The sequence below is a fragment of the Saccostrea echinata genome, unplaced genomic scaffold (genome assembly GCF_033153115.1).
Source record: "Saccostrea echinata isolate AGI-Se365-2 ecotype Australia unplaced genomic scaffold, CSIRO_AGI_Sech_v1 ptg000002l, whole genome shotgun sequence".
In the NCBI taxonomy this organism is placed as follows: domain Eukaryota; kingdom Metazoa; phylum Mollusca; class Bivalvia; order Ostreida; family Ostreidae; genus Saccostrea; species Saccostrea echinata.
Window position 1 is genome coordinate 25933905 of NW_026889751.1, and position 24873 is coordinate 25958777.

General features: G+C 35.1%; 1 protein-coding gene across 2 annotated transcripts in view; it reads left to right on the forward strand.

Annotated features, from left to right (window-relative positions):
• The window catches only part of LOC133175600 (thrombospondin type-1 domain-containing protein 4-like), a 61809-nt gene extending 37142 nt beyond the window's left edge, over window positions 1-24667 (forward strand). For both annotated transcript variants that reach the window (XM_061310714.1, XM_061310721.1), the window contains 10 exons: window positions 4743-4947; window positions 12846-13018; window positions 14170-14773; window positions 16356-16485; window positions 20475-20676; window positions 21420-21590; window positions 22164-22334; window positions 22702-22887; window positions 23393-23546; window positions 23904-24667. In XM_061310714.1, the coding sequence (XP_061166698.1) occupies window positions 4743-4947; window positions 12846-13018; window positions 14170-14773; window positions 16356-16485; window positions 20475-20676; window positions 21420-21590; window positions 22164-22334; window positions 22702-22887; window positions 23393-23546; window positions 23904-24040 (2133 nt within the window). In that variant the 3' untranslated portion in view covers window positions 24041-24667. The remainder of the gene's footprint in view (window positions 1-4742; window positions 4948-12845; window positions 13019-14169; window positions 14774-16355; window positions 16486-20474; window positions 20677-21419; window positions 21591-22163; window positions 22335-22701; window positions 22888-23392; window positions 23547-23903) is intronic.
• The last annotated feature ends 206 nt before the right edge of the window (window positions 24668-24873 follow it).

A 24873-nucleotide genomic window follows, 5' to 3' on the forward strand; every position in this document is an offset into this window, starting at 1 on the left:
TTGCCTGTTTTCGGAGATTCACAAGGGTCTGTGTCATCAATTTTTCTCATTTTTAAGGTGTGCAAATGTATAAAAAGATGTAATTATGGAGATCGAGGGAAAAATGGTTTTTCAGTAATGAAAATAGGGGTTTCTCCCCCTCTCACTCTCTCTCTCATCTATAGAGGCTTACCATTGTCTTGAAGTTATTTTTTTTAACCAAGCTTTTGTTCAGAAATGTCATTTTTAACTTGTATCCTAACCTAGATTAGGTTTAAAACCTGATATAGGAACTGTAATTGAGTTTATGTTTTCACCCAAATGCCTGCCTTTACTAATTTTCATATTTATAGCATTTTGTAAGCCTCTGTTTTTCAAAAGATTAGTGTCACAAGGGAAGACTAAAGGAATTTATCTCTAAGAGAAAACATTTATTCGGGTATCTAAGTTTCTAAATGTAAGGAATCTGGTGTGACATTTTAATGCCGCCCTTCTTCTATAAAGGACGGCCGCTGCTTTTTCTAATGGTATTTGGAATTGGAAGAAAATGGACATTATATGAATTGTCATTCAACATATTTCTTCTCCCACTGTCATTAAAAAAGTTTTTATGTACATGAGTTTATCCAGTAAATATCCACTGTCATGAGAAGTTATTTTGAAAAGAGGGAGTGTCCTTAAATTAAAGAGAAATTTGTTTGACTGTGGAGTCTAAAACAGCATTATAACCTCTTAAGAAGAGTAAAATGGATCTGTATAAATGTCGGGTCCTTTCACTGAGACAAAACTATTAGGTCAAACAGGTGCTCTGTGTTTAAATAGTCTGGTTAGGTCCGTCTTCCCTGTATTTAGAGTCGGGTTATTTAAGGTCAACAGAAATTTTCTTTCTTTGATTAGTTTAAGAGACTTTACCAATAAAAAGAAAAAAAATATATTTAGGAAGATCTAGTGACGGATCCAGGATTCTTGAAAAAAAAAAGTGGGGCGGCAAACCAGTTGGGGGTCTGGGGCTGGGGTGAGAGCCCAGAGGGTAAAGAATCTACTTCAAGCAAATTTCCTCAGTTTTCAGTAATGTTTCTAAGTTTTATCCATGCATAAATTGATTCATATAAACATCACTATTAGTACATTTGGTATTTAAATCATTTACATACACTCAGTCAATAAAAAATTGATAATATGGTACATTGTAATATTATTAAAATATATTTGTATATGTAATATAAATTAATATGGAGTTTGTCAACATGTAGATATTTTTGTAATAGCATACTAATGTACATGTCAGTCAAACCTGATAATTTTAAACTTAATGGGGCCAAGAAAAACCTTTGAGATATCCAAGGATTTGAGATAATGAGGTTAAAATACACAAAAGAAATAGTATTTAGGACTTCCAACTCGCTTTGACATATCCATGGTATTTGAGATATTGATGTTCTGTATAGATACCGATCGATGTTCAACTGTACAATTGTTGAAGCTCATATTTTATATCTTAAGAAATCTTATTTCAAAATATTGGTGTAGAAAAATTCTAAAAAGGTGATGATATATCCCAGCATGCAGTAAGTACGGCAAATCAAAGCAATCAAATTCTGTCTCGACAGACTCAGTAAGAATGATGGAGGCAATACGATATGTCACATCTGCAAATCTATAAAACAGAAAATAGATTTCCTATGTGTTTCTAATGCAGGTTTTTATGAGGTAACACAATTAGATGCAGATTCTTTGAAGTAATGCTGAAATGCATGCAATATATGCTACCCTGTAGGTGCATTAAAATCAGCTACTGTTCTTTCTTGCAGCTCCATAATTCTTAATGCTTATTTGATTTACAATGGAGATGAAATCTTTACCAAATTAACACCTATTATTTTGGCAGTTGGGTGGCACTAGCTGTTATATATCAGCATGCCATCTTTCTAAGCTTTCAGGTTGATCATGCTAAGGGGAGGGGGAAGCAAAAATAGCACTTTGAAAAAGAATTTCCATTATGCAATTCAATCCTATTTGCACAGGTGCAATAGATTGCAGGTTTATATGCAAGGGAATGTGCATTCATTGAATTTAATTTGCACAGTCAAGTTTGCATTCATTTTAAACCGGTATTTGAGAAGGCTGTTAATGGTTTCAGAGATACGAAGATTAGATCATTGGAGTGGGTTTCTAGTTAAATAGATTTTACTTTAAGATTGTGATTAAATAAGCAGGGAATGTTAACTGCTGTAAAATAAACAAAATCAAGACTATTATAATCACTAAAGATATCTTAATTTATTGACTGGAATTAAGTTTTTAATAAAAATTCCTTAATTAGTAAACTTCATTTATACATATTTTTCCTCAAATCATTCAAATTCTCATTTTATGAAATATATATTTGGCTTCTATGTTAAGTTGAGAATAAAATTGAGCTTGTAGACCACTGAGGAAAATATGAAAGAATGTACAGGGAAACAAAAACCAGTTCTATCAAAAACATGCAGTGTATTCATTATACCAGAATAAGATTGATCACCAAAACTTCAGATTCCAAAGAATTCTTGGTATTTCTATGTAATATAAGCTGAGCTTTTACCATGAAGTTTAAAAGTAGATAGAATTAGAAGTTTTGAAAATATACTAAATGGATTGGGCACATATGACACTAGCTGACGTTCATCTATATACACATGTATATATACAAAAACAGCCATAAATATTAGCTATAGGCATTTGCTACACACTATATATAAAAAGAAGTGTAAAATATATTTCTCAAATTATAATTTTTTTTTTCTCCCAAAGCTTGAAAAATATTCTTTGTGCAACAGTCTTTCTATAATTGATCAGTGATGACTACAGGTGATAAAGGAGACAGGTAATTTTAAGCTATACTAAATTGGTCCTGTCAGACAGTGCTCAATCTAAAGAGGGATGATGATCGCAATTTGTTGGGGGCACCACGGCTCCCTCCTTCAAATTCCCACATTGTTATTTGATCATTTAGAATGTCATCTTTTGTATTGTGTTTTCGCAGGTCTTGATCTTCTACTGTATGGAACTAATAATTTAAAATCAGGGGCTGAAAAGCAGGTTTTCAAACAAAAAAAAAAAAGAACGTCTGTGAAAATCACAGAGAGCTCAAAAACTGGGATTTTCTGTTTAGTAAAATATGCTGTGATAATGGCCGATTAAAATATCTGTTTCATAGCAGTTCTACAAATAATGTCAGGTTCTGTCTATTTTAAGTTACCATTGTTGAGGAATGCTCAAAACATGTCAAACAGAGGAATTCCTCAATAAAGCTTGGAGTTTATCTTAATTTCTTTCTTACAAACTTTATTTGTATTGAATGATTTTATTTATATAATGTGTAATCACAGATATTCTATGTAATTGGTATGGGTAAAATGTGATGATATGAAGATAAGGAATGTCTATCTGAACAGTAATGAATTTTTATTTATTTTTTTTTTTTTGGATTAAGTAAGAAATTTAAATCATTTAACTGACATCTTTCATACAAATTGTTAAGCCATTATTTTCACACTGAATTGTCTAAAATAAGCTTTTTTATGTTCATGTGGAAAGTATGAAGATGTTTATCATTTCTTTTTTGCCTGTAGAAATTACCCAAACGCTAGGAATAATCTTTTTAACCGCCTATTTATTCTTGACGAATTGGTCACTATTGACACAAATTTGTTATTATGGGGTGATGTAAATTTGCCTTTACAAACCAATACAAATATTTTTGCTGCTGTGCATAAATTTATTGATGAAACCTGTAGATTTTAAATTTGCTATGTTATTGAACAGATATTTCATTTGTATCACTTTTTAAATCTATATTTCTGTGTACTATTTCAATTGCATGACATGTAGTAATATATTTAAGGAGAGGAACTAGTAAGTTGTAAGAACTTGTTTCCAATCCTTTTGATTTAGTCAATAAAATATGTTCAAAACATAAGCTAGGAAATTTTCAATTTACCCAATCATGACAAGAAGCACACAGCAGATGTGACCAGTAGACAGGGGATGCTTACTCCTTCATGACACCTGATCCCACATCTTTTTTCAGAGGTCCTTGTTGGCTCTGCTCAGAATTTGTATTGTATTGTTTAAATGAACTTTTGAGAATTATCAATGTTCATTATTTTTACATTTCATAAAGGTGTAGATATTGAGTTTATCTAGTTCATTTTCAACATAGGGTACCTGCCAAATTTCCCAAGGATAAATGTTCAAAAAACAATGAAGCACTAGTGAACAGAAATAACTGTCATTTACTTACCTTGGGAAAATATAAATTGAATTCAATCACTTTATTTCAATTGGTCTTGTATAATGTTGAGAGTACTTTACTCCATTACAAATTGTGTCATTATTCCTGTTAACTATAGAATCCCATTTATTCTATTTTATCCAAGGGCAGTATTTAGGGCTTTCCTATAAATTTAACAAGGTTTCATTTTCAGATGTACTTTAGTACTGTGCTCCTGCTTATCCTTAAATAAATTAAAGTGAAAACATTAAAGGGAACATAATCAACTGACATTAACTGGTAGTTGTAGCAAGAGTACATGTATGCAGACAAAACTTACCAATGACAATGTCAAATTCTGTCACCAAGACATATGAAATGTTGTACATAATGTCACTTGGATATAAGTTAGGGTTAAATGATTTTAAGCTATTCCTAAGAAGAATTTCTTTGACCATGTATTGTTGAAGTTAAAATTCAAGTACAAATTTTTGACATCCTATTCCAGAAAGTTGGTTGTGATGGGATTGTGGGATCCGGTGCGGTGGTGGACCGGTGTGGTGTCTGTAATGGGAACAACCAGGATTGTCAGACAATCTCTGGGATCTACACGAGGGCCTCACTACCTTATGGTTACAACCTCATCACCCGAATCCCAGAGGGAGCTTGTAATATCAACATCACAGAGCTTGGAACCAGCAGGAACTACTTAGGTAAGGGGGTATCAGTACAAGGAGTGTTTATAGGAACCAGCAGGAACTACTTAGGTAAGGGGGTATCAGTACAAGGAGTGTTTATAGAACCAGCAGGAACTACTTAGGTAAGGGGGTACCTGTAGGTGGAGTGTTTATAGAACCAGCAGGAACTACTTAGGTAAGGGGATACCTGTAGGAGGAGTGTTTATAGAACCAGCAGGAACTACTTAGGTAAGGGGATACCTGTAGGAGGAGTGTTTATAGAACCAGCAGGAACTACTTAGGTAAGGGGATACCTGTAGGAGGAGTTTTTATAGAACCAGCAGGAACTACTTAGGTAAGGGGATACCTGTAGGAGGAGTGTCTATAGGAACCAGCAGGAACTACTTAGGTTAGGGGGCACCTGTAGGAGGAGTGTTTATAAGAACCAGTAGGAACTACTTAGGTTGGGGGGGGATACCTGTAGGAGGAGTGTCTATAGGAACCAGCAGGGACTACTTAGGTAAGGGGGTACCTGTAGGAGGAGTGTTTATAGGAACCTCCAGGAACTACTTAGGTAAGGGGGTATCAGTAGAAGGAGTGTTTATAAGAACCAGTAGGACTTACATAGGTAAGGGGGTACCTGTAGAAGGAGTGTTTATAGGAACGTACAGGAACTACAGGTAAACTTCGGTATCTCGATATCGCATATGTCGACAATCTGGGATATGTCGACGTCCTTCCGCGGTCCCGGCAGTATTTGCTATATAAATGATTTGCAAAAACTCTGATATGTCGACCTCGGTAATGTCGACAACCCGGGTTATCTCGACGTATATTCACAGTCTCAAGAGCAAAATTTACCTGGTATATGTCGACATTGGCAATTTTCTGCTCTACTGAACCTAATTGTTTGTCAGATAGGGTCGCTCGTCACGCACGGACGACTCCGGGTATCTCGACGTCGTCAAAATTTCACACCTAAGTTTTGACTGCAGGCTGCTTAATTAATTCTATAGACTGTGTTTGTAGGTGAATCCCAAGCCCCCTTGGCATGTTTGAGAAGTTAATTGCTTAATGTTCAGCTTGGGTAATATCATTGCTAAATTTATACGATTCTTCGTAAATGTACAGGCGGTTATTTACATCGAAACCTAACATAACTTTGAAATTTGAAAAAGGTAGCTAAATTACAATGAATAGTAAACACACTGAATAATTCAAACTAAGGAATTAAAAGATGTTTTAATGATATTTTGTAGTTAAAATGTATTCAACAGGAAACAATCCAATTAACGACACGATTGACCGTATCAGCCGTTATTCATGCATCTGTAACAACACTACGTTAGTTTAGATACACCAATCTCTTTAAAAAAAATTAATTTTAATGTACATTCTTCCTGAATGAAATAAGAAAAAAATAATCTGCATTTAATTTTTTCCCGTATATCGGATGTTTTATATGGTTCGAAGTGTATAGAGCGCATTTCTTATCCTGTTTTGAAAAAAATGCAAGTTACACGTACGCAAATGCTGTAACTTTGTGAATTTAGAAAGATTTCGATAAAGAACACGTTTTATAAACAAGATTTTTAAAATAACTTTTTTAGATTTTAAATAAAAATAGAGGGAATTCTGAAATATGTTGAGCTACAGTCTATATTGATATCATGTACATATAATAAGCTTGACTGTTTCGCTATGCAGTGAAATCTTGGACGTCAATTCTCAACTCTGATATCTCGACACCTTGGATATCTCGACATTTTCCGATGGCCCCGTCGATGTCGAGATAACGAAGTTTACCTGTACTTAGGTAAGGGGGTATCTGTAGGAGGAGTGTTTATAAGAACCAGCAGGAACTACTTAGGTAAGGGGATGCCTGTAGGAGGAGTGTTTATAAGAACCAGCAGGAACTACTTAGGTAATGGGGTACCAGTAGGTGGAGAGTTTATAGGAACCAGCAGGGACTACTTAGGTAAGGGGGTACCTGTAGAAGGAGTGTTTATAGGAACCAGCAGGAACTACTTAGGTAAAGGGGTACCTGTAGGAGGGGTGTTTATAGGAACTAATAGGAACTACTTAGGTAAGGGGGTACCAGTAGGAGGAGAGTTTATAGGAACCAGCAGGGACTACTTAGGTAAGGGGGTACCTGTAGGAGGAGTGTTTTTAGGAACCAGCGGAACTACTTATGTAAGGGGGCACCTGTAGGAGGAGTGTCTATAGGAACCAGTAGGAACTACTTAGGTAAGGGGGTACCTGTAGGAGGAGTGTTTATAGGAACCTCCAGGAACTACTTAGGTAAGGGGGTACCTGTAGAAGGAGTGTATATAAGAACCAGCAGGAACTACTTAGGTTAGGGGATACCTGTAGGAGGAGTGTATATAAGAAGCAGTAGGAACTACTTAGGTAAGGGGGTACCTGTAGGGGGAGTGTTTATAGGAACCAGCAGGAACTACTTAGGTAAAGGGGTACCTGTAGGAAGAATGTTTATAGGAACCTCCAGGAACTACTTAGGTAAGGGGGTACCTGTAGAAGGAGTGTATATAAGAACCAGCAGGAACTACTTAGGTTAGGGGGTACCTGTAGGAGGAGTGTATATAAGAACCAGTAGGAACTACTTAGGTAAGGGGGTACCTGTAGGGGGAGTGTTTATAGGAACCAGCAGGAACTACATAGGTAAGGGGGTACCTGTAGGATGAGTGTATATAAGAACCAGTAGGAACTACTTAGGTAAGGGGTTACCTGTAGGAGGAGTGTCTATATGAACCAATAGGAACTACTTAGGTACATGTAAGGGGATACTTGTAGGAGGAGTGTCTATAGGAACCTCCAGGAACTACTTAGGTAAGGGGGTATCATAGGAGGAGTGTCTATAGGAACCTCCAGGAACTACTTAGGTAGGGGGGTATCGTAGGAGGAGTGTCTATAGGAACCTCCAGGAACTACTTAGGTAAGGGGGTACCTGTAGGAGGAGTGGCTATAGGAACCTCCAGGAACTACTTAGGTAAGGGGGTACCTGTAGGAGGAGTGGCTATAGGAACCTCCAGGAACTACTTAGGTAAGGGGGTACCTGTAGGAGGGGTATTTATAAGAACCTCCAGGAACTACTTAGGTAAGGGGATACCTGTAGGAGGAGTGTCTATAGGAACCAGTAGGAACTACTTAGATTAGAGGGAACCTGTAGGAGGAGTGTTTATAAGAACTAATAGGAACTACTTAGGTAAGGGGGTACCTGTAGGAGGAATGTTTATAGGAACCAGTAGGAACTACTTAGGTAAGGGGGTACCTGTAGGAGGAATGTTTATAGGGACCAGCAGGAACTACTTAGGTAAGAGGGTACTAGTAGAACTACTTACTTAGGTAAGGGATAATAGTAGGAGTTCATATATTACAAATAAGAGGAAGCAGGAACTACTTAAATAAGGTAACAAGGAGTGTTTATATACAGACATCATTAAACAGCAAAAACTGTTGAAGTTTGGAGTAGGAGTGATGTAATATAACAGCTAGAAACCAGCAGGTATCTTAGTCATGGAGTTAAAGACATAAAATGTCAAAGAGCTGCAATGTAGGAAATAGAAGGAACCAGCTAGGTAATGGAGTAAGGGGTGTTTAACCGCACAGAGCTAGGAACCACCAGGAATTACTTATTTTAAGGAGTATTTATTTTGATACATTGCCTTCCTAGCAATTTTCCTTACCAAAGGTTTAATGCCTAAATAGTTATTTTCCAGCAAATAAGTGTGAATTCTAGCCAAAAAGAAGATATGTCATGATGACTTGCATATCCAACAAAATATACAGCATTATATATAATGGCAAGGTTTATGTAAGCTTGATATATGATATTTCACACATTTTTTAATCAGCAGCAGAAACTATTATAGGCAGCCTAAATGGCTTTAGGCAGAAATTGTAGCAAAGCATTAAAAAGATATAAAACAGGGTTCCTTCAACTTTAGACACGATAATGCAATGATTGTCATGACCAAACATAACAGTTCACGTCATTGGGTCATTATTTTCAGGAGAGGGCAGATATTTGACAATGACCCTGTTCTTTGTAGTACTGGACAAATGTCAGGTTCACACAGATTGCAGAAGTACCAAGTTTTTTTCTCACACCTGTGCTATAATGGTTATAAATATTTTTTTCTTATGTGCATTGTAAATAATAGGTCACTCGATGAGTAAAGAAGGGTGTCCAAGATTGCAAGTAGAGAAACATTGTCTTTGTGGGTGCAAAAAAAGTGTAGGAATTGCATCATAATTCACTTAGCTTTTAAGTGTACCTGCACATTTATTATCAATTTTGAGAATCTATATTTGTCAATGGAAAGAGGAGATATCTTTCCATGAATTGTCAACTCTGACAAATTTTATTTTATCTTTTCATTAATTGCCCTCTGTTTGCATTAATTTCAAATTTGGGGTAAAGGATGGGCATCTTTAAAAGCATTAGCATGTAATAAGGGAACTCTCTGTTTATGAGAATACTTGCATCAAAAGGCTTTTTAGAGTTGTGCAAACTAAGTAATCTGCCTAAAAACCTTTTTATTTATGTTTTGTAAACCAAAAGCTTTTAGACTTGAATAGCTGAGCTATCTCTTTTTAGTTGTTTAGCTAAGACAGCAAATCATCTAGGTGTGAAAGGGTGACAGGTCAAGATTAGATTAAAGCAAAATTTTCAGGCCATTGGCTTAGAACAAAAAAAAAAAAAAATTTAAAATGTGAGGTGTCTCTATGGTACACAAGGTTTCTCATTATATCTAGCAGGGTAAGGTACAAAAGTTTAATGGTCTTAACTGAATCCTGTCACTTCCTATTGTAGAAATTAGGTGGGACGATTATCCACCTGCTAGAGTGCAGACTGCAAGCAGGTGTATTAGTAAATTAATGCATTTTAAGTTGCACTCCCATACCCCAAGGATTATGAATGTTAGTTTTAGCTGAATTGAATATAACTCTGCATATCTGTGAAATTTTTGCAGTAGATAAGAATTATCTGTAATTTTAAAAAGAAAGATTCACTGCGTCATAAACAGCCATCATACAATAAATTGAACAAAATAAGCTTAAGCTTTAATTATAATTAAGAGTGTGGGGTTTTTTTTTCTTCAATTTATTGGTGTCAGATTAGAAAAATTTCCTGCATGTTGTATTTTCATATATTTTGATTGGGCAATTAAAAAATGTTTAGAATTTTGCTGTACAAGAATAACAAATACAGGAAGTTTGTAGGAGAGGAAGTTGTGAAGTGAGAGCATTATATTTTAGGAATAGGTTTTGATCGTTAAGATGTTGACCTTTAAATCTTGTTAACCTCTTAAGTGATTTCCCAATATTGTACTGTAAATACTAGTAGATACCATTCAGAATTATATATTGATGGGTCTAAATTAAAATTCTAGCTTACTTTTGATCAGTTTGTGACCCCTTTGCAACCCCCCTCCGCTATCCCAAAAACTGAAGAAATAAAATACAACATGGTAAACATGCAGATGATCAATTTGTAGAACCAATTATCTTTATCTAAACTCTGCAAATATGCCCAATTAAGTCAAATACAGTTGAATTAACTAAAAAAGAAAGTATACATTTGCTGTAATTTTTTTCTAGATATATTCATTATTCTGTATATTGATGTCTGCATTGTAGCACAATTTTTATTGATTTTAGGTTAAGCACTATAATGATTAATGCTCATAATTTGAAGCCATCTGTATTTAAAAAATAAAAACTGAAATATTTTTTCACCATACAATTTAGAATATATATATGTGTGATATACCTGCTACCTATTTAAATCTCAGCAGGACTTCTAGTCTCATTATTTTACCGCTCCCTATTGATACATAAGTCACCCCGTCTGACTTCATTTCTGCTCCTCCAACCCCGATAAAACAAGGCCCTTTGCAAACACATTTATTACACAAGTTCGACAGTTGGCGGCCTCAAATCACATTAAGATTGTGTCAGAATTCCAGAAGACAACATTTGGTGTTGGCTGTGAAATGGTCCGATCCTTTAAATAGGTAGGGTCCCCGGGGTGAGAGCTTCATTCTGGCCAACAGCTCTCAGGTTAAATACTGCCTAATGTTAATAAATGTGACAGTCCTGTTACAGCCTAAAGAAGTGCAGAGCTGTCTACACAGTAAAGGTCATCAAAAGATTATCAATAAATTTACACTTGTCCAAGTTTTTCTGTTTAAAAAAACAAACTGGATTGTAACCTTTTCATTCAATTTATCATTGCTGATAAAGGTGTATGGTAATTTGGTTTTATTCATGTTTTTAAGCAAACATTCTCTGCTATTGCCAGGGTCGCTTGCTTCTCTTTCATGACCTGTTCATATTTATTTCTTTATTTGGTTATCTTGGTGAGAATGCATTCAAAAGATCAAAAGCACTGATTGGGTAACTGTTGATCCTTGGCCAATCAATCATTGCATTTGTTTGTAGTCATTAATTTTCATTTTAAGACAGGTGTATGTGGAGAATTACATTTTGACTTCTTTCCCACCAATACTGAATTAAAGTTTTAGCACTTGATATGATGTATAGTTTCTATAGGTCTGATTATTAGTTACCTGTTCATTTTGTAATTGTTTCAAGATAGCATTGCGAATTATGGTTCTTTAGCTAGTGTTAAGCACATTTAAATAGATTTTTCAAAGTGCATTTCCTCATACCAATTCTTCCAATAATTCTTCTTGCAGATGAAAAGTCAGGTATTAATTTGAGTATTAAGAAAAAAAAGAAAGCACAGATGAAATTTATATTGGGGGTGGGGGTGGGGGGAGTTTCTGAAGGTGTCTGCTTCATTTGTTTGAACTGAACATTAATTATTGGGCCATTTCTGAAGGTCTATGAAACATCTTTGTTGGCAGCATAATAACTAACATTCCAAAATATTCAAAGACCTGTATTTTAAATAAATACCATTTAAAATTACATTTGGTGGTCAGGCAGGTTTGTTCATAAGTGGCCAGGTACTATGGAATCATCATTGTTCATTGGGGACAATGACTGTGGATTTTGTGGGTCTCCCTTGCCTACAAATTTACATCCCCTTGAACAAACTTTGTTTTAGCATTGAGTAATTGAATCTTTTGTATGTTCCTGTTACTCACGAAATTACATCCCCACAAAACAGTAAAATTTCTGTTACCAATGAACATTGACCCCCACAAATTAAAATGATACGATAGTAACTGAATTAGTAGTTTACCTGTCCAGAGTTCAAGGGACCTGGATTTGAATCCTGGGCCCCATTTTACAAAAGAACTTACGACTAAGACCAAAATGTAATTTAGTGAATAACTTTCCAATTTACATTTATTTGAAATGGCTTTAATCTTCTAAATAAAGAATCAAGAAAGATATTTTTATGCAAGCAGTTTTTCACAGAATTGTTCATTTTGCAAGAATTTACAATCAACTTAACGTTTTGGTCTTAGTCGTAAGTTCTTTTGTAAAACGCGCCTCTGGTCTTGTCTATCACATTTCCTCCCTTCCTCTTACATTTTTTGCCATGCCAAGCTGGTGCAAGGCTTACTAGAGAACAACCTTAGATGGTGTCTTCAGGGGTGAGCTAGGTATGAAATGAATTACGGAAGAATGTTGCATATGGGCAGGCTTGTTTGCTCAACCGTTAGAGCACTTGTCCAGAGTTCAGAGGGTCCTGGTTCAAATCCTAGCTGCTGTAGTCCATCCATATTCTACTTTCTTGATACACACAGTTTTTGGTAGTTCTTTCTGGTATAAATATATTCTGAAATCAGTAATTATAGATTTGATACAGTTCAATTGGTACAGTTAGGCGAGGTTATATTTTGATTACCGTGAAACTGCATTTAACTAATAAAGCTGAAACACTAGTGATGTTTTTTTGGTGTGATCAAGAACTTTTCTATTAATCTTTCTTATAGCATTGAGACTGCAGAATGGCAGTTACATTACGAATGGTCGTCGGCGCCTGAGTAGAGTCGGGGAATATGAGGCAGCAGGAACGACCTTCATCTATAGGAAGAGAGAGGGGGTGGGATGTCCGGGGGAGTGTGTTAGAGCCAAGGGACCTGTAAATCAGACTGTTGATGTACAGGTATGTCAGGATCAAGGCATAAAATCAAATTTTCATGGGGTTTAATTTTTGTGGTATGATGGGACCCATGAATTCATATCCCCCATGAAATGGGAAAATTCCTTACTGCTATATATTAGGTTATCTCCTTGACCATGAAATGAAATCCCCTCATGCAGTTAATTTTTCCTCAAACCACAAAAATTTGACCTCATGAAAAAAAGTGATTTTGCAGTATTATATAATTATATAATGCCTAATCAGGCAATAGAGAAAAGTATATTTTCAGAGGTGCTGGGAACAGTTCATTGTATTCTAGTGCCCAAAGCCAACAGCTGAAGGTGATAGAATATTGAGCTGTTTGAGTACTGGGAGAAATATATTCCAATCTGTTGCCTGATTGGGCATTTGATAACTGTTTTATTACAGGATAATACAGTTTCAATGGCAAAAAATAAAAGGAATATTTATAAAAGTTTTGAACTTGGAGTTAAGATAATGCTGCGAGAATAAGCTGAAATCCTGATGACGTTACAATGCTACTGAAATCAGGATAACATATCATCTGTCTATAGATTGATTGCATGCCAGGCAATATCTTTGCTAGCCAAGGGTTTCCGTAGTAGATTTCGGATCAGAAAACCCTTGGCTAGCGAAGATGGCCAGGCAATAGATCGCCATTCAATACATAAAAATGCCAAAATAGGTAAAAAGGATAATACAGTCAATATGCTAGAACAGTAAAAAGTGTAGTATCAGGTAATTAAAAATTGCTCTGTGAAAGGAATGATTCCTGTAAATCTATACTTTTATTTTTGTTTGTAGAATTTTTACAAGATTCACTATTTAATATATAACAAACAGAATACAATGTACCTAAACTATATATGATGTATGATATCGTAGCAAATAAGTTAATATCAAGAGTCAATGAAATCTTGGATTTATTTTGTATTAACCAGCATGTAAAGAAATGTGTTGAAGTTGGTTTATCATTGTTGATGCGTCTGACTTTAAAACTAAAAATCTGTCTAATATGTCTACTAAAAGTTTTCTAAATGTTATAGATATTTAAATTTGTTTCAAACAAATAAAGCTGGCTTTAATTTTCAGAGTAATTTTTGATTGTATTGTCACCAATTATCAATAAGAGAAATATCTCATGGTTTCAGCTGTTGTACTACAGAAATAGTCCCGGTATCTTGTACCAGTTTACAATTCCTAAACACATGACAAAGGCAGCCATGGAGGCCATCATTCCAAGACTGAAGGCAGGGCACCAGTTTAACCAGGCTGTAGATCAACCTGTGGCAGATAGCAGTGGGAAACCAGTTTATCAGACAGGGTATGAAAATATCCCCACAGGAAGTGGTGGTTATCCTCTGCCCAAAAGTTACAGACCCAGGATCATTCCAAAAATGAGGACCTCCGTGCAGTCCCCTCCCAGATACATTCCATATGAAGATGTAAAACCTGAGCTTCAGAGTTTGACCTTAGGCAGAAGCAGAAATCTGAGTGATTCCCAGTACCGGCTTTACTCCTCATATTATGGACCATACCGTTCAAATCAAGCCGTGTCTGGAGATTATGGCAGACGATATGCCACCAGTCCAATAGGAGAAGTTCAGGAGAATGCAATCAGTCTGGGGAATTCTATACAGTACAACAATGTGTTGGACAATAAACCTCGTCTCTCGGCCCAAAATATCCCTGATCCTACCCTTTATGAATGGAGGATTGTGGGATTCACTGAATGTTCCCTAACCTGTGGAAGAGGTAAGCTGAGCATTGCTGAGTAGGATATTTTTTCAATGGTTGGTCAGTTTTTTTTTCAGTTTTACAGAAGAATGGCATATAATGAGCAGAAAGCCCTCTACAACAAATATAAAACTGATGCCTTCTGGACCAGGTATCCGAATCCCTGAGGTCAGGGCTAAAGTTGATCATACATTGAAATTTATCTTCTTTACTCCTGAACTTCTAAGAGATGAGCTGCATGATTATAATAATAGTCACAGAATCCCTCATGAAACTGTAATATTTTTGTCGCAGAAGTCCAGAGCAGTCTTAATTGGCCCAAAGTGCTCATAGCCTGTGAAACTCATGATACCCTAAGGTGACTTTCAAGGCTCATATGGGCATCATGTCTTTAAAGAAGTTAGCATATTACTATAAATGTGTGTAGTTTGCAAATTCATTCATGTTAAACATATCAGCATGAATTAGATTTATATTTATCTCTGTATTTTTTGTTTCCTGTATGACGTAAATCTATCAAATAAAATTGACGATATCCTCAATCTGCAGTGAATAAAGATAAATCATGTGAAGCATAAACTTTTATCAATGGCTTTATCTGAAAATAAGCAGTGGTTATCTGTGATATAAAGAATATGTAGGTCATATTCAATATTCACATTGTGTTGGTTTAAGTTTATCTGAAGAATACGATTTGACATTAATGAGAATTTTAATGTAATCGCATCCACAATATTTGTTGTATCAATGACTGGAGTTATTTGCCGTCATTTCTTATCACAGATGCCATCAAATTTGTTAATCCGTAGGGCTAAAGCTTAGTTTTCTCATTACAGCAATAATATAGAACTTTGACAAAAAAATGTATCCCCTGGTATATATATAATTTCAAGATTCCATCATTATGGCATTAATCTTACAGGGTTGTTGAAAAACTTTGACAAACAAAATATATGTATGTCACTGGCTTCCATTAAAGAAGCATGGAAAAGATTTTAGTGAAGTATTTTTCTAAATTGAAATTTAAAATAAATGCATCCTGAAACAGGTGTCTAGCTTTTTGTGTTGAGGGTTGAAAATATCTTTAATTAAATTTGCAGATACTGGGTTGTGTCCCCTTTTACGTGGCAATTTAATCCCCCATTCTGTAAAAAAATCTCTTTGTAACAGTATTTAATTTTTTGGGTGTAACATATTGTGTAAATTTGATATATTATATCACATAACTTTTACTGATGGTTGAGGGAGATAATGGTAGATGTTTTCGAGTACAAAATTATTTTCAGTCTCATATCTGTATGGGGTTAGAGCCTCATGCAGTCCAATCAGATATATCAAATTCAGTTGCCTTTTGAGAAGTCAAGGTTTTAGAATTAATTTAAGAGACTCGTAAATAAAGCATTTCTCCCATTAGCATGATTAGTGATTTACCCTATTCCAAGGAAAATAGAACTCTTTAGGGTGGGGAGATGCAAAACTATTGTTGTTCTGCAAAAGCTATCATTTAATTGGTGTTTGCTATGCCATATTGCTTGATACTGTTTCACTCCTGCTAAATATCAGTGATTTTACAAGTTCCTTTTTTTCTTCCACTTTTTAGGGGTACAGCAAACTAAGGTGGTGTGTGTGAAGAAGGACAGAAACCTGATTGTTACTCATGACAACTGTGTTCCGACCGCTCGCCCCGCCATACAAACCATTGAATGTAACACCAGAATCTGTCCGCCTGGGTAATGATCAACATTTTTTTTTTTTTTTTTTTGCAAACTTAGAGCATTCATGAAATTAGTGAATGAATTTTCATTCATGAATCAATGCATTTTTATTCATTTTCTTAGCAATTTTTTTTCCTAAGTATTATAAATGCCACTTGAAGAGACATTTAAAGCTTTTTCTTGTGCAAAAAATCTTTATGAATTAACTGTAACATTTTTACACTCTCTCTGTCTCAGTCTGAACAGAGTGAAATTGATGCACTGAGAATTTTTCAGTAGAAAAGTACAAAAGTAATAAAAACAAACCTGTTGAAGATCTCGTTTGCGTGTCTTGTTGGAGATTGTATAGTAGTTAACAGTTGGAGTGATGGAGTCAGATAGAAAGTGAAGGGAAGTAATGAGCCTTCTGTCAAATGTTATCTAAGCATCATCAATCTTTTGTAAATGATACTGTACAGAGAGGGGTAAGATACTTGTTGAAATCATTAAAATTGTTTAGAATTGTTAAAGAAGCTTAATGAGTTTCTTTTTTCTCACATTTTCTCACTTCTAAAGTTTGATATACTGGCAAGGATGATGAATTGAAAACAATGGATCATTTACCCTAATAACTTCTAATACGTTGAGCATATATTGCTAAAAAAATAATTACTGGTACATGTTTTATAAATTCATTTGTCTTTGTGAAAGATTATTGTTTAAGAAAATGGTGAATACCATTTACTAGAAAATTTTAAGTCAAAATTACTTCAACTCTCCACAGTTCCATTGACAAGGGAATTATTTCTATTCTGCTACAGCGAATATTTAAATTTCTGTTCAGAGAAATGGAGAAGTAGATGTCGACATCAACATGAAAATGAAGTGCCTTATTATGTCACAATTGAATGCTACTCCTCGTTTATTTGCACTTCATGCATTAGAAAAAGTACGAGGTAATCCAAATCCCAAGTAAATTTTTTCCCCACTAATTTGCATCTCAATCAAATGAGGCCTCAGTCCTTTTCTTAATAAGAGCAGTCAAAATTAGAGGAAACTGATTTGAAGTTGATGATGTTTGTAATTTATTGGAGAATATAATGGTCGCTGCACTTCTTTCATCTTTGCAATAACTGTAGTAGAATATATTACTTAAGGAAGGATGAATGACAATTTACTAGAAAATTTGAAGTCAAAATTACAATGCCATAATGAAGAGACCAACTAAGTCGTACATGTACCAGTATATCATAGGGAGAGACTTGAAATCATCATGAAGACTAACTAAGTCGTACATGTACCGGTATATCATAGGGAGAGACTTAAAATCATCATGGACTCCTTGTTGATGGATTTAATTTAAATTTGGATTTCTTCTGATAAAGAAGATTTGACATTTTGTATGATTTGTAGTCCTTTGCTTCGTAAAAATTTTCACTTCCTGTTCTATATGTATGAATAAAAAATAATTCTAAGTCTATTTAAGAAGAATTTAAAGGACAGAAGGAATTTACGAATTCAGTTGTGCTCTCATTTGGCTTTGTCTTGATCATTATAGATTTTTTTTTCTTTAGACATCTCTTTTGATGATGAAAAGATGAATCAGTTAAAATAGAAGCATGACCCAAAATCAATATTTGGTTTTTGAGTCCAAATGACTGAATTAAGATTTAAATTGACAGTCTTGAGAATTAGACATTAATGATTGTTATTTGAGATTTTTTATCCATCCCTATTGGGTCTTTTCACATTATATAGTTCAGTCAAATCTTTTTACGACTATAACATGATCTTCTACATATTTTAACACAATTCTCTAATGTTCTTCAAGTGTAAATATGTCACACAATTGATGTCGTCTTTATTTTCAAGATATCAGTAATATTGAAGTGGGTGTTCTGCACTTCAGTTTTAATAGATTATTTAGATGGCAATTTCAGACAAAAATAAATTTGATAAAGGCATTAAAATCTCTAGTTTATATTCATGCTTTAAAATGATTATGCTGTGTACTGAACAATTTATCATTATTCTTGATTTTTATGCCCCCCTTCGAAGAATGGAGGGCATATTGCTTTGCTGCTGTCTGTCTTTCAGTCGGTTTGTCTGTCAATCCACCAACAGTTTTCGTTCATTTTCTTCGCAGAAGTTGCACGTCCTGAAATGAAATTTGGTATGCAGATTTATCATAAGAATATCTAGGTCAAGTCCTGTTTTGGGTACGATCGAGCAATTTTTGACAGAGTTATGCCCCTTGGACTTAGAAAAATTCCAATTATTTGGGGGAGGGGGGCATAAGTGTTTCACAAACATCTCTTAATTGTTTTTGGAAGGGGGGGGGGCTAAAGAAATACAAGCTGTATTTTTTGGTTTTTGTAGAATTTTATTTTGCTGTAAAATGTAAGGCTAACATACGAGGGGCATTTCAAAAGTTCTGGCAACTGGTGTGCGGTAAATTAATGAGCGTCATTATTATAAATTAAATTACATCAATCCCTCAAAATAGTCTCTGTTGACCTGGACACACTTTTTTAGTCTTGAAATCCACGTGGAAAATGCTGCCCTATAGTCCTCTTTCGGTATACGCTTCATACACTGGAATACGGCACTTCCGACTGCATGACGACTTTCAAATCGCCGTCCTCGGAGGGCTTCTTTGATAACAGCATTCAACCAAAAATCGCATGGAGCTAGGTCAGGACTGTAGGGTGGATGTGGTAAAACGGCAATACCATTTTCCTTTAAATATTTGGTTACTACCTCTGATCTATGGGCAGGTGCGTTAATTGTCATGGAGGAGCTTTATTCCTCTAGTACTGGTTGTTGGTCGGGTCGTTTTATAGTGCTCTACAACCTGAGACAAGACATTCTCTGCATAAAATTGACCAGTAACACTGCTGTGTTCTGGAACCGGAACTTGAGCAACAGGGCCTTTAGAATCAAAAATAAGGCGTGCATTACTCTCCGGACAGACCAGTTTCTGCATGCAATTTGAGGCCTTGTATCATTTTCACCAATCCAAACTTTATTATTGAGCTTAGTTTCCGGTTCAAAAAAATATATCCATGTTTCATCACCAGTTACAATCTCATTTATTTGCCTTTGGTCACAATCTTCATAAATTGTTAGTAACTGTGAAGCCATTTCTACCCGGATGCGCTTTTGCTCTTCCGAGAGAAGATGCGGCACCCATCTAGCAAAGACTTTCCTAAGCTTTAAGTTTTCCTTTAAAATACGAAAAACTGCTGACGAATTAATGTTAGTTAAGTCTGCTATTTCCTTAACTGTATATCTAGCATCATCAGCTATCGTATTTTGAACAGCGATGATTTCTTTTTCGCCATATGCACAAACTGGACGCCCTGAACAGGGGTCGTCTTCAATTGATTTTCTACCCTCTTTAAATTGAACTACCCATCTTGCTATTGCTCGATATGAAAGAGCATGCTCTCTTTATACTACATCTAAATCGGCTTTTATTTCTGTTGCCGTAAAGCCAAGCAATGAGCGAATTTTGCAATACGCTCTTTGCTCAACAAAAAAATTGTTCTCCTTATCAGTCATTTTTACGCCCAGTATACAGAGTATACCTAATCATGATGTCATTTTAGCAGACCTATACGTCATTTTGAATGTAAAATGACGTCACTGCTAATGCATATTTGCCTAAGCTTTACAGTGGTATCAGAGACATTTTAATCCGTAACGTTGTTAAAATTTTATATACCAGTTGCCAGAACTTTTGAAATGCCCCTCGTATTAGGATAATAATTCTGTACTTCACTCATGCAACATATGTCAGAAGAAAGATTTTGTGTACTATAGAACATTGTAGTACATCTGTATTGTATAAGAAATCAATTTTTGTAAACATACCTGGTACAATTTTACGTCAGTCAGAGCTTCTAAGTTTTTTTAATGCAAATATGAATTACAGAAGTTTACAAACCTTTTTGGCATTGCTTTAAGAGTCATTTCAGTTGAAGATATTGTATTCTTATTTTTTAAGTTCATTAATGTTTTAGATGGGACATTGGTAATTGGTCAGACTGCAGTGTTTCCTGTGGGAGGGGCATGCAGACACGTCCTGTAGTCTGTGCCCAGAGGATTTCCTCCTCCTCCAGAATAGATATACAGTCCAGCAAATGCCCGTCCCCTCGACCTGAATCCTCACGATCCTGTATGAATAAACCATGTGCTGAGTGGAAAATTGGGGAGTGGCAAAAGGTAAAAGACGGGGAAACCATGTTTAGGACTAAATTTCTTCTGTTTTCTCTCTCACTATTGAATTTAGGGATAGGGGGTCAATTTAAGGAAACACTTGGGAAACAAATTTCTTTCTTACTGTAGAATCATTTTTGTTTGTGAGGGTCAATGTTCATGGGCAACCAAAATTTTACTTGTTTACTGGGACATAATTTTGTGGGTTACAGACATAATTTTGTGGGTAACTTGTATATACAGTACATTCAATGAACAGATACATTGACAAAGTTATCATTGGGTGGGATGTAAATTCGAGGGTAAGTGTGTCCAATGAAATCTATGAACAATGATAATCATAACTTCACAGTATACCACAGTTCTCTGAATGCATGCATCATAAGTTTTTTAAAAAAAATAGCCCCTTGATGACACTAAGAATATATAATTTAGTGCTTGTTCACTTGTGTTTTTTTTTCTTCATATTTTATATATAATTAGACATTCTGACATCATTCTGTCATTCTTAAGGGGGGGGGGGGGGGATTTGTTTCCATCTACACAGGTTTCAGGACATATATACAATGTATATACATAGAATAATCAATAGACATGATTATATGTATATACATAGAATATATAATTGCAACCATGCAATCTCAATTTCTACACACTGTCCTGAAGTGTGAACTACTTAATATAAAGGGTTTCAGACAGACTTAACAATGACAGTTGAGTTTTTTTCATTTTTTTTTTTAACATTTCAGTGTTCCAGTGTGTGTGGTAAAGGGGAGAGAAGACGTATGGTGGTCTGTCAGAGTGTGGAGGGGCAGAATGTCACAGATGACCGGTGCGAGATCATCAAACCACCCGACACCCAGACCTGTGATATGGGGTCTTGTGCCCAGGGTTGGTTCCATAGCCAGTGGTCAAGAAAGGTCAGTTCACCTAAAAACAGACTTAAGGTCGACAGATGACATGTTTCTCAATATTTTATATTTTTTTCCCAAAATTTTGTCATTGAAGTATTGCTACTTTAACAAGTTTCCTCACAAAAAAATAAGATACCTTACCAGGCATTTGTGCAAGATACCAGAGGATACCATTTACTATATAATCCTATTGGAAATCACTAGAATTGCCAATATCACAATTTTTGGTATTTTTTTCGAAAACAGTTTAAAATCACAATATAATAATAGTTATGATTATTTTGTTGTAATATATTACTAAGAGATACAAAACGGATATTTGAGCAACATGTTATCAGACCTTAAGGTATTGGCCATCAGCTTTGGGTCATCCCTATGTCAATTGCTATTGAAGGTTGGGTTAAGATGAAAGGAAATTGAGAAAATGCAAATTTAGAGATTGCATGCCTTTATAATATTTATTTACAATCAGGCCAGTTTGTTGAGATGTGTATTATTTATTTAACAAAATTGATTATTTAATGTATGAAAATGTTTGTACTATGATTTTATGGTTAATGATTTCTTACCTATATCCAGTGCTATCCATCCTGTGGGAGAGGACATCGTAGTAGGACGGTTTACTGTTCAGCTCCGGATGGGGCCCAGATGTCCGAGGCCAAATGTCAGACGAGGAAACCCAAACAGAAAAGACCCTGTCGCAACAAGAGACCTTGTGGAGGATACTGGTTCGCAGGGCCATGGTCAGAGGTTTGTTGTTTCTGTGGAGAAAAGTTAGAATTCTAAGAGAGATAACTCCTCTGTTAATCCAATACTCAGTAGCTCATTTTTCAGGTCATTTTATAAATTTTAGGATTTTAAAAAAAACATTAATTAAGGAATGCATCAAGATTTTTAGAACTTGGACATTGAAAGGTTTTATGTCCTCCATTAACAGGTCACAGATAATCATGCATGCACTTTTCAATTTTGATAGGTTTCAATCTGTACAAAATAAGTACACTGTATACTCATTCCTCATTGTCATGTATTCATTACAATTAAATATCAAGAACAAAACTGAGGACAAGAACAAGAAACCCTTGTTAGGCTTATTCTTTACTGACATTTTCTACAGTGTTCATCAACATGTGGATCTGGTGTGAAGGAGAGAAGTGTTATCTGTGTGAAGAAGCTGGACAAAAAGTTATTTACCATCGTGGGTAAAGAAAATTGTCGAGGGAGGGACAAACCAGAAACAGAAGCTGCTTGTGAGCAGTTGCCTCCATGTCAACCATCTTGGTTCATGACCCCCTGGTCACAGGTATCTAAGCTGAAAAAAAAAATTAGCTGGAAAATACTCTGTAATATACTGTAAACCAACTTTAATGTGCATGTGATAAATATCAGTAAAATTTGCAAGCAATTTCAGCTCACAGATGTTTATGGTTGTGAAAGAGTTCAGCTACTGAAGGCTCTTTCATAAGTTTATGAAACGGGAGATTTCTATCGCAAAGATATTTGTTGACAGGTTTTCATTTGGAGATTCATGAATTTAAAAATGCTTTGTATAATAGTTGGCTTTCAGTATCCTATGTGATGTGTGTTGATGAAATGAATATTAAAAAAAAAATCAGGTGCTGGAATGCATTAAATTGAAAATCCTGAATTTCTTAGCAACAAAAGCTTTTATTTTATCATTTTTTTTCCAATGATATTTAGACACAGTCATAGAAAATGATGAATTCAAGTTTCAAAATTAAATGAGGTAAAGTGTGACTACATGTATTTTAAAACACAAATCGCACATTTCACATTTGTCATTGCAGTGCTCTGCTAGTTGTGGGACAGGCACCAAGACCCGAGAGATTCGCTGTATGGACCCAGACCTAGCGCCCAGCTCTACCTGTCCCACTAACAGAAAACCTAGTCAACAAAATATCTGCAACACTCAACCGTGTCCAGATGAAAGCATTCAGCAAGGTATAAAAAAAGGATATATGATTTACAGCTGTAAAAAGGATATACATGTATGATTTACAGCTGTAAAAAGGATATATGATTTACAGCTGTTTATAAAAAAATGTTTATAAAGATATGCCTGAAGAGATACAATCAAACCTTGTTATCTCAAACTCAATTGGGCCAAAGAAAAATTGAGAGATAATGAGGATCCAAGATAATGAGGTTTAAATACATAAAGGAAAAGTGGTTGGAACTTCCAACTCACGTTGACATGTTCATGGTATTCAAGATATTGATGTTTAAGAAAATTTGATGATGTAGTTGTCCTCATTGAGCTTAGTTCTGGATAAACTGTTCTACTCTTTCTTATTTCAGATCCCAGCTGTAAGGATGGGTACAAATTTTGTCGACTCGCTGGGCCAGCAAGGCTTTGTTCTTATCCATTTTACCAAGAAAATTGCTGCTCCTCCTGCCAAGCATATCAACATAGAAAAACGAAAGAAAAACCATAAACTCTTCCAAATATTCTTATTTTACTCCAAATGCTTTAAAAAGTACACTAAGTAGGGTAATAGGTCAGTGATCTTAAAGATCAGTCTCTTTGTTGACTGTAGAGCTGTGGTGCGACAGAGACGAGAAAGAATGGTACAGACAAAGGGAGAGAACTGCTTAATATTACGAGGACTAAAAATCTCATGTACAAGTTTGTTTCTGAATGACTTACGACTCTTGAATAGTGACAGAGTAAAAAAAAATTGTACTTTTATGGGTACTCTAGAAAATGGCAGAACTAGTGCTTGATATCTGTGACTTTTTTGTTGTTTTTGTTTTTATATTCTTATGTTTATTTGTATGCAAGTGCAGAGCACATGAAAAAAGTTTTTTATCCTTTTCTGGAATGCCAAAAACTTTTGTGTCTTTACAACCGAGTATGAGAGAATGTATAATGACATGTGAGACTATTTTATGTTTTGTACAATGTTTTTGAAGTATTATTGTATACATTTATACTAATTATTGTTGCAGCAGCTTAAATTTGTAAATCCACAATCAAGGATGGAGATTTTACATGGTTGTAATTCGCTATTCACCAAGACCAAAGCATTTTTTATCTATAAATTCAATTTAAAACTACTAAATATACTTCGTTTGTTTTGATTTTTGTGGGTATAAAATTCAAAGTTGGGAAGAACTGGTCAAAACATAATGTACAAAGATGTATGAATTTCTTAATATGTAAGAATATTATTGAGAGAGCTACAAACTAGTAGGATAATTAAGTCTTTGAAGAAGGGGTCGTTTTGCTTGAGAGGTAAAGAAATAAAGAAAATATTCCTTGAATAAA